Below are 11,457 nucleotides of genomic sequence, written 5' to 3'. Positions count from 1 at the left end.
GCCCTGATCCTTTCACACACTGCGTCGACACGCCTTAGATAATGACTTAACCACGCTGCACAACCTTGCCACACCCGAGCCTGGCGTCTGCCAGGGCTGCTAATGTCTCCCCAATCCAGAACTATCCAGAAAGACAACAAAGAAAAAGAGAAATGCCAAAGACAGCCAAGATAGACTAAGAGAGACTGGAAAAACACACAAAAACACATTATTCATATCCACACAGTCCAGTTCGGGTGTTGAGGGACAAAATGTGCTTTTTTTTAATATATCAGACAATGATGCATTCTTGTTGGAGAGCTCGCAGGAAGTGCTGTGGTCCCCACGGGTAGCAAACAGTTTCTCAATGTTCTGTGTCATTGAGGTTGATTGAAACGTGGGTGAATCACAGCAGATGGGAGCAGGAAATGATGCCAGAGCTTTGTGGGATAACCCGCCGCCACATCCTCCCTCAGTCCAGTCCAGCTCAAAGTGAACGCATCAGGAGTTGAGTGGATGAAAATCCTGCTACACACTCACTCCAATCATTAAAATCACTATTTAACCAACAATCCATCTATTGTTGTGACTACTTGAACCTACCATTTCGTATTGAAACCAAACTATATGATTTGAATGAAAAGTATTTGAATAAACATGAACATTTACGGTAAGAAGCTCACCATTTTAAATAGGCTACATGTCATATTAAACAGCATATAAACACTCTAAATAGGTCAGGAGACAGAGTCTGAGAAGGCTATATGATTTCAATTATTTCAAGGCTATAGCCTACAAAGAAATACACTGTGAGTGTGACACACTAGGCTGGTAGGCAGTCAGGGACATTAGGCCCTCAGCATTTAAACAACATTTCTTAGTATTAAAACATTATAGTCTATAAATTGTACATACAGGCTGTGACTTCATCTACTTAGAATGAAATATAAATGAAATAAAAAATGACAGATTAGTGTCTTTGAATTCATTTTTAGAAACACGAGGTGGTCCAGTCTGTGGCTTCAGGCTCATGTGATGGTGTCTGGAGAACCGGCCAGCAGCAGGGAATATCCTCTCCACACTTGCCGAGCCACTGGGGATGCTAAAGACTCTTGCCAGGCAGCGCAGAGATGCAGAGTTAGCTACCCGCCTCGTTCCTTTCTTTTATCATGTGCACGTAGTAAGTACACCATCATGCTTTGGGGATATGTATCTTTTCAGATTCCACAATGATTCTTTAGTTGAGGACATTACATCACCACACTCCCTCTCTTTAGTTGAGGACACTACATCACCACACTCCCTCTCTTTAGTTGAGGACATTACATCACCACACTCCCTCTCTTTAGTTGTGGACACTACATCACCACACTCCCTCTCTTTAGTTGAGGACATTACATCACCACACTCCCTCTCTTTAGTTGAGGACATTACATCACCACACTCCCTCTCTTTAGTTGAGGACACTACATCACCACACTCCCTCTCTTTAGTTGAGGACATTACATCACCACACTCCCTCTCTTTAGTTGTGGACACTACATCACCACACTCCCTCTCTTTAGTTGAGGACATTACATCACCACACTCCCTCTCTTTAGTTGAGGACATCACCACACTCCCTCTCTTTAGTTGTGGACACTACATCACCACACTCCCTCTCTTTAGTTGTGGACACTACATCACCACACTCCCTCTCTTTAGTTGAGGACATTACATCACCACACTCCCTCTCTTTAGTTGTGGACACTACATCACCACACTCCCTCTCTTTAGTTGAGGACATTACATCACCACACTCCCTCTCTTTAGTTGAGGACATCACCACACTCCCTCTCTTTAGTTGTGGACACTACATCACCACACTCCCTCTCTTTAGTTGTGGACACTACATCACCACACTCCCTCTCTTTAGTTGTGGACACTACATCACCACACTCCCTCTCTTTAGTTGTGGACACTACATCACCACACTCCCTCTCTTTAGTTGTGGACACTACATCACCACACTCCCTCTCTTTAGTTGTGGACACTACATCACCACACTCCCTCTCTTTAGTTGTGGACACTACATCACCACACTCCCTCTCTTTAGTTGTGGACACTACATCACCACACTCCCTCTCTTTAGTTGAGGACACTACATCACCACACTCCCTCTCTTTAGTTGTGGACACTACATCACCACACTCCCTCTCTTTAGTTGAGGACACTACATCACCACACTCCCTCTCTTTAGTTGAGGACACTACATCACCACACTCCCTCTCTTTAGTTGTGGACACTACATCACCACACTCCCTCTCTTTAGTTGTGGACACTACATCACCACACTCCCTCTCTTTAGTTGTGGACACTACATCACCACACTCCCTCTCTTTAGTTGTGGACACTACATCACCACACTCCCTCTCTTTAGTTGTGGACACTACATCACCACACTCCCTCTCTTTAGTTGTGGACACTACATCACCACACTCCCTCTCTTTAGTTGAGGACACTACATCACCACACTCCCTCTCTTTAGTTGTGGACATTACATCACCACACTCCCTCTCTTTAGTTGTGGACACTACATCACCACACTCCCTCTCTTTAGTTGTGGACACTACATCACCACACTCCCTCTCTTTAGTTGTGGACACTACACCACCACACTCCCTCTCTTTAGTTGTGGACATTACATCACCACACTCCCTCTCTTTAGTAGTGGACACTACATCACCACACTCCCTCTCTTTAGTAGAGGACACTACATCACCACACTCCCTCTCTTTAGTTGTGGACACTACATCACCACACTCCCTCTCTTTAGTAGTGGACACTACATCACCACACTCCCTCTCTTTAGTAGAGGACACTACATCACCACACTCCCTCTCTTTAGTTGTGGACATTACATCACCACACTCCCTCTCTTTAGTAGTGGACACTACATCACCACACTCCCTCTCTTTAGTAGAGGACACTACATCACCACACTCCCTCTCTTTAGTAGTGGACACTACATCACCACACTCCCTCTCTTTAGTAGAGGACACTACATCACCACACTCCCTCTCTTTAGTTGTGGACATTACATCACCACACTCCCTCTCTTTAGTAGTGGACACTACATCACCACACTCCCTCTCTTTAGTAGAGGACACTACATCACCACACTCCCTCTCTTTAGTTGTGGACACTACATCACCACACTCCCTCTCTTTAGTAGAGGACACTACATCACCACACTCCCTCTCTTGGTTCTCATCTTTGTAAGTCACCTTGTTTTAGCACCTGTGTGTTAAATCAGTTTCTTTATGAAAATATTTAGTGAACTCCAAGACAGTAGCTAAAGCAAGGGGCTATAGCAGCACACAAGTAGACTACAGATGCATGCTGGGCCAGGGATGCCCTGAGCTCGTGGAGTGAGCGCTACTGCAAAGCTCCGCTCCTGGCTTCGCTCCATTCAAATTGGGTAAGCTCTGCTCCTGGCTTCGCTCCATTCAAATTGGGTAAGCTCTGCTCCTGGCTTCGCTCCATTCAAATTGGGTAAGCTCTGATCCTGGCTTCGCTCCATTCAAATTGGGTAAGCTCTGCTCCTGGCTTCGCTCCATTCAAATTGGGTAAGCTCTGCTCCTGGCTTCGCTCCATTCAAATTTGGTAAGCTCTGCTCCTGGCTTCGCTCCATTCAAATTGGGTAAGCTCTGCTCCTGGCTTCGCTCCATTCAAATTGGGTAAGCTCTGCTCCTGGCTTCGCTCCAGTGAAATTGGGTAAGCTCTGCTCCTCTCTTCGCTCCAGTCAAATTGGGTAAGCTCTGCTCCTCTCTTCGCTCCAGTCAAATTGGGTAAGCTCCGCTCCTCTCTTCGCTCCAGTCAAATTGGGTAAGCTCTGCTCCTCTCTTCGCTCCAGTCAAATTGGGTAAGCTCTGCTCCTCTCTTCGCTCCAGTCAAATTGGGTAAGCTCCGCTCCTCGCTTCACTCCAGTCAAATTGGGTAAGCTCCGCTCCTCTCTTCGCTCCAGTCAAATTGGGTAAGCTCCGCTCCTCTCTTCGCTCCAGTCAAATTGGGTAAGCTCTGCTCCTCTCTTCGCTCCAGTCAAATTGGGTAAGCTCCGCTCCTCTCTTCGCTCCAGTCAAATTGGGTAAGCTCCGCTCCTCTCTTCGCTCCAGTCAAATTGGGTAAGCTCCGCTCCTCTCTTCGCTCCAGTCAAATTGGGTAAGCTCCGCTCCTCTCTTCGCTCCAGTCAAATTGGGTAAGCTCCGCTCCTCTCTTCGCTCCAGTCAAATTGGGTAAGCTCCGCTCCTCTCTTCGCTCCAGTCAAATTGGGTAAGCTCTGCTCCTCTCTTCGCTCCAGTCAAATTGGGTAAGCTCCGCTCCTCTCTTCGCTCCAGTCAAATTGGGTAAGCTCCGCTCCTCTCTTCTCTCCAGTCAAATTGGGTAAGCTCTGCTCCTCTCTTCGCTCCAGTCAAATTGGGTAAGCTCTGCTCCTCTCTTCGCTCCAGTCAAATTGGGTAAGCTCCGCTCCTCGCATCGCTCCAGTTCCTCTCACATACTCTGGCTAGCACAGTTCGAGAAGACATAAAATATACAGAACATGTCCACAATGAAATATATACAATTGCCTGACCTTGGGGAGAAGATATTTCAAACGGAACCCAATTCTAGTTCAATGTCAGATGGCTGTGCTGGTGAAGGCTTTGCATGAAATTTCATAAAAGGCCCCTTTGTGAGGCACTTGTCTTCTACTAATGGTGAATTCTAAGGCAGTCCGTTCTCTCCACACCTATAAGACTACAGACAAGCCCCAAAAATAGCCTGAGCCACTAGTCTTATCTCTGACTTTAAACACCCTGTTTTCTAGATATTTAAAAACTCATTAAGAATGACTGAATGGGGCCAGTTGGCATTTTGTGGCTAATATCCCGATTCTGAGTTACCATGAAATCTCCAGGAGGTGTGTACTGTATAAACACAGAACACATATGTACACACACAAACACACGCAAACACACACACACGCCAGATACTGCTGCTAATCTGTGTGATCTCCTCTCTCACAGTCTTTTCTCAAGTCTCCAAGTCATTGTGAAGGAGGAGTCCGTAAAGATGGCCGCTGTGTTGTTAACTATGTGCTGATGTCCGCTGATTGACAGCCTGGGAGTCAAATGCCGATGTCAGATCCACAAAGCGGCTGTTCATAGGAAGCCAAAGACCCGTCGGCATCACCAGAACGGATGGACATTAACTCCAAAGCCAAATCAAACTGCGAGACATTCAATACACAATTTCTGTGCTGTGTGTGTGTGTGTGTGTGTGTGTGTGTGTGTGTGTGTGTGTGTGTGTGTGTGTGTGTGTGTGTGTGTGTGTGTGCGTGCGTGCGTGCGTGCGTGCGTGCGTGTGTGTGTGTGTGCGTGCGTGTGTGTGAGAGAGATCGTTGTGTCTGCAAGTCTCAGGGTGGCTGGAAACAATATCTCAATTAGACCGGTCGGAGCTCAGAGAGAGAGAGAGGGTGAACTAACCAGAGGCGGTTCTTCCTGCTGTTCTGCTGGCTCAGTCTTACCTCATTAGGGCTGAGCAGAGGACAGTGTAAAGGGAGACAAAAGTCAGCTTTGGGAGATTGATAAACATGGTGGGAGACTAGAGCGAGACATTAGGGATGTGAGGCATGAGAACATAATAGAGGATCTCTGTTATGACACAACTCTGAGTTCCACCATTCATCATTCGAGGGGGTGGCTTCAAAATGGCCGCCACCTTGGGCCTCTCTCTGCACTGCAGGGACCTCCAGCAGAGCACAGCAGCAGAACGTAGGCCCTTAAAACACAGGACAATGTAGTCCAAAACAGGCTGTTTTTTCATGAATAGAGATGGGTAGTGGACAGGAGAGAGGGTGAGGAAGGGGAGAGAGTGGAGAGTTGTCTTACCCGTAAGAGTGACTGGGACTCCTCCTTGGCCTTGCCATCGGTGGGTGAGGAGTACTGCTGCGCCAGATGCCCAGGTTTGTCGGCCACACCGGGAGTCTGTCCTGGAAGGAAGGCCTTGGTGTCGACCCCACCCAGACTGAACACCAGGCCTGGGGAGTCCCTGAGCACCACCGAAACCCCCTTCTGCTGCTGGTGGTGGTGCTCCTGGGAGGCAGCCACGGCGTTGAGTAGACTCAGGGCGCCCTGGGGGAACTGGGCCGGACTACCCCTCAGGATGTCCCTGGCCCGCTCCTTAGGCACCCACACAATGCCTGCTGCGTGGGCTTGGACCTGGGCCTCTCTGGCCTCCATCCAGCCCTTGGACCCCTGGGCCTCCTTCTCGTCCAGGGCCTCGCTCTTCACCCCTTCGGCCCCGGGCCCTGCCTCGGCGGCGCGGCTCTCTGGGGGAACCAGACTGTAGAGCTTGAGGTCGCCCTTGCTCTCCTCCTTGATGCTGAGGGTGGAGGGGGTTGTGGCGGAGCAGCCGTTGATGGTGACGAAGGAAGCGGAGGGATGGGAGGAGGAGGCGGAGGTCTCTTTGCAGTGGGCCGTGTTGAAGTGATCCAGCAGTGACAAGGTGTCAGAGGCGGTGAAGCTGCAGTGGCGGCACCGACAACAGCCGTGGACTCTCCTACAGGGAGCAGACAATCAAAGGGTTAATAAAAGAGGGACAGTGGTAACAAAGAGAAAGCATCGACAGGGAGAGGGAAAGAGTGGGAGACAACATCATCGGGAAATGAATACCGGCTTGGTCAACACTGTAGGTATTATTCTGTTTTATATATACTCAGGGTTTTTCCGCTTTATTTAATAATAAAAATAATACTTTTTAAAACTTTTATAGCGCTATTCATTACATAAATAATCTCAAAGTGCTTTATTGATCCCAGGGAGATACCACTACTCCACAGCTCTGCACAACATGACTGTATGTATACAGACCTAATCAACTAAAGATATTGTAAAAGGCTCAGCTAAAGCTAAAATACAGGGTCCTTCCACCTCGAAAAGCACCAGAACAAAGATTTTGACACAAACCCCCCCAACAAGTATTCAGTATCAGTGCCCCGTTGTCTGACAGGTACCACAGCGCTGTGGCTCTGAGTATTGTTTCTTCATCCTATGTAATGTATTCCCAGTGAATTTGGTCATGTTTTTTTTCATCCCCTGTTCAAAGAAAATAGTCATTGAAGTTGTTAGATTTAGGTCCTGTCCGACATCCTGATATTACCAGGTTCTGACCACTAGATGGTGCTGTTCCGTTTTTTGTTTGTTTTTAACGTTAAATGGATAGTTAAAGGGATAGTTCACCAAATTTACAAATTGGTTTCCTTAGCCTGTAAGCGGTCTATGGACAAGGTATGACAGCAATCCATACGTAAGCAGGATATAGACATGGTATGACAGAAATCCATGTTTTTGTCATCCTAAAGTATCCAAACACTTATTGTATAACTCAATGATGTTTCTTATAGGTGATAAGTATTTGAAGTGTGAAAATGCTAATATAGGTACCATTGACTTGCATTGGATTTGTGCCACAAATGTTAAAAATGTTAAAAATGTTGACTTGCATTTCAAAGACTATCCCTATAACTATCCCTTTAACGTAAAAAAAAACAAAAAAAAACAGCACCATCTAGTGGTCAGAACCTGGTCATATCAGGATGTAGGATGGGACATAAACCAAACAACTTCAATGACTAATTTACAGGGGGGGGGAAAGCAGCACCAAATTCACTGGGAATACATTACAAAGAAACAATACTCCAAGCCACAGTTCCATGCAAACAATACTCCAAGCCACAGTTCCATGTCAGACATAGGAAACTTATACTATATACTTGTTGTTGGGTGGGATTGGCATGGGGGAGAGGTGTGGGGGGGTCCATGGGTGGCTCTTCACAATTTCTTTGGATTCCTAATTTCTTACTCGATATCAGAACAAAGTTTGGTCCAAATCAGATTTTGGGTACTACATGTTTTGAATATTATATGAAACCAATAAATTAAAATGGACAATTTGGATTCAATCAATTAGCTTAATTTCTCAGAGATCAAATGAATGTTCCAGGAATGCTAATCTTGTCTGTTTCTAACTACATGATTTCAGAACAATCTGAGATGGTCGGTGTCATGGCTTGCATAAATGACATGTAGACCTCAGTGTTTTTTCTTATGATCCCATGGCTAACACTGTTTGGAGAAAAAGCAAACCTCATACAGGAAGCAGAATATGCCAGCACTAGTCCCCACTTCCTGATGATATTCTGAGAAAAAATCTATGAAGTTGTTATTTCAATCAAAAAGTTACGAGTTCAATCAATAATATTATTTAAATTGAATGAATCCCACTGTCTCACGCCATCTCACATGCATTCTCCAACCTCCAATGATCATATTTCAAATTGACCAATCATTATGATTCACATGCATTCTCCAACCTCAATCATCATATATCAAATTGACCAATCATTATGATTCACATGAAAACTTCAGCTAAATAAGCAGTTGGGTTTTCCACAGAAACACAATGAAGCATCACAGCAGAAACACACTGCTTTCATTTCCTGTTGATGTAGCCACGTCACCATAGAGACACCTAACGTATGCTTTGGTGCCCAAATAAATAAACACAACTGCATTGCCCACTCCTGTTTATTTTACCAGCATCAACAAGAGAGCTTGGAGTGTGGCCATTTATCCATAGCCTCAACTCTTCAGACTTACACGCACACACACATGACCACTAAGAATCACTACATTGTTGAATAGAGAACTTCTCTGTGACTCTAATCTGATTATACTCCAAATGAAACGCAAACAAAAACAATAACTTAGAAACAAATTACCGCTATTGTTTTGGGATACAGGAAATGACATCTACAGGAATGAATTTGTACTGTTGCATTCTAGGTTTTTCCACTGACAAATTATTACACCATACAACACTGATTGTTTTATACCAAATAAAAATGTTGGTGTGTCAAGGTTAGGGTTTCGGGTAATAGTCGGCTTTTGTCTGATTAAAAAGAATTACAGGAAAGCCTAAAAATTGAATTGGCACCGGGAAAAGAAGAAATAAATTCCCAATGTGAAATTATGTTTTTAATCCTCTTCATTGATGGAAATACATTTGACAGGTCATGCTTATCGGTATCCAGGTTAATTTGCATAATTGAGTGGAATTAAATTGGTGCGTGTGTACAGCATATTCCTTATGTTTCTTACTTATTATACGCATATCGCATACAGATAAAGAGGCTTTGAGCGGGAAATCTGTCACACAAAGCCAGAGATGTTGCTACAACATCTCAAACTGCAAATGCGTAGGCAACAGAAGGCTGCAGTCAACAGCGTGTCACACACCACTTTGCAATGAGCAGGAAGCAGTATGTATTTTAAAAACATCAATTCAGCAAAAAATGAAACGTCCCTTTTTTTCAGGACCCTGTCTTTCAAAGATAATTTGTAAAAATCAAAATAACTTTACAGATCTTCTTTGTAAAGAGTTTAAACACTTTCCCATGCCACTAACAGCTTACAGACGGTATGCAATTAAGGTCAAAATTATGAAAACTTAGGACACTAAATAGGCCTTTCAACTGACTCTGAAAAACACCAAAAGAAAGATGCCCAGGGTCCCTGCTCCTCTGCGTGAACGTGCCTTAGGCATGCTGGAAGGAGGCATGAGGACAGCAGATGTGGCCAGGGCAATAAATTGTAATGTCCGTACTGTGAGACGCCTAAGACAGCGCTACAGGGAGACAGGATGGACAGCTGATCATCCTCGCAGTGGCAGACCATGTGTAACAACACCTGCACAGGATTGGTACATCCGAACATCACACCTGCGGGACAGGTACAAGTTGGCACCAACAAATGCCTGAGTTACACCAGGAACGCACAATCCCTCCATCAGTGCTCAGACTGTCCACCGTGGCTGAGAGAGGCTGGACTGAGGGCTTGTAGGCCTGCTGTAAAGGCAGGTCCTCACCAGACATCACTGGCAACAAAGTCGCCTATGGGCACAAACCCACCGTCGCTGGACCAGACAGGGCTGGAAAAAAGTGCTCTTCACTGATGAGTCACGGTTTTGTCTCACCAGGGGTGATGGTCAGATTTGTGTTTATTGCTAAAGTAATGAGTGTTACACCGAGGCCTGTACTCTGGAGCGGATCGATTTGGAGGTGGAGGGTCCGTCATGGTCTGGGGCGGTGTGTCACAGCATCATCGAACTGAGCATGTTGTCATTGCAAGCTATTTTAACGCTGTGCGTTACAGGGAAGACAACTTCTCCCTCATTTGGTACCCTTCCTGCAGGCTCATCCTGGCATGACCCTCCAGCATTACAGTGCAACCAGCCATACTGCTCGTTCTGTGCGTGATTTCCCGCAAGACAGGAATGTCAGTGGTCTGCCATGGCCTGCGGAGAGCCCGGATCTCAATCCCATTGAGCACGTTTGGGACCTGTTGGATCGGAGGGTAAGGGCTAGGGCCATTACCCCCTGAAATGTCCGGGAACTTACAGGTGCCTTGGTGGAGGAGTGGGGTAATATCTCACAGCATGAACTGGCAAATCTGGTGCAGTCCATGAGGAGGAGATGCAATGTAGTACTTGATGCAGCTGGTGGCCACACCAGATTCTGACTGTTACTTTTGATTTTGAACGCCCCCCCCCCCCCCTTTGTTCAGGGACACATAATTCAATTTTGGTTGGTCACATGTCTGTGGAACTTGTTAAGTTTATGTCTCAGTTGTTGAATCTTGTTAGGGCCATACAAATATTTACACAGGTTAAGTTTGCTGAAAATAAATGCAGTTGACAGTGAGAGGACTTTTTTTTGAGTTTATACTTAATTGTCTGAAACCTCAACATTTTGCTTCATATTATAAGGCATGTCTTACCTTGCTTCAAAGTAGCCTAGCCAAAATCTGACCATATCAGTGAAGGCAATTATTTGATATCAACTTGAATGTATTGTCCAGTAGCCAAAGGAACAAGTGTGATCATATTAACAACTCATGTAGTTGCTGCATATTAGTTCTCCCTTCTTTCAATTGTTTTTACGGATATTTTAATCTCTGTCACATGAAACTGCTCACATGTGTAGTGTGCTTTTCACAATGGTGTTTTCCCACTAGTTGCATAATGAACATTTGACTGTAGCCTCCTGCCTTGTGCACATTGCTGTGCTAATAATGTGAAAAATCATAGTTTATCAACATTTGAAGGTAAACATTCTGATCTGTTGCATCAGACTCATTGATTGTTAATGTTGTTTTTTATGTAGGCTTGGCCTAATGGTTGTTTGAACTTGGGATCTATCGTCCCACAATTGTCCCAGAGTCTGCTTGGAAAAGGCTTGTTCTTTCTCGACAAGCTGACCAATAGAATAGGTCAACGTTTCTACTATGGGGGATAGTAGATTTACACAGGTTAGTCATTTTGCTGTTCATTACTTGTCTTGATGGCTGAGAAAAAGTAAATGTGGTCAGTGATTCTAACACAGTGGTTCCCAAACAGGGG

At 45.3% G+C, this 11,457-nt stretch overlaps 1 protein-coding gene across 3 annotated transcripts in view; it reads right to left on the bottom strand.

The window, feature by feature from the left end:
• The window catches only part of LOC135551728 (zinc finger transcription factor Trps1-like), a 213,732-nt gene that overhangs the window by 116,931 nt on the left and 85,344 nt on the right, over positions 1–11,457 (bottom strand). For all 3 annotated transcript variants that reach the window (XM_064982924.1, XM_064982925.1, XM_064982926.1), the window contains exon 5: positions 5,889–6,558. In XM_064982924.1, coding sequence (XP_064838996.1) covers positions 5,889–6,558 — 670 coding nt within the window. The remainder of the gene's footprint in view (positions 1–5,888; positions 6,559–11,457) is intronic.

This window comes from Oncorhynchus masou, chromosome 13, assembly GCF_036934945.1.
Source record: "Oncorhynchus masou masou isolate Uvic2021 chromosome 13, UVic_Omas_1.1, whole genome shotgun sequence".
Classification (NCBI taxonomy): Eukaryota; Metazoa; Chordata; class Actinopteri; order Salmoniformes; family Salmonidae; genus Oncorhynchus; species Oncorhynchus masou.
This window is presented reverse-complemented; position numbering and strand designations above follow the sequence as displayed.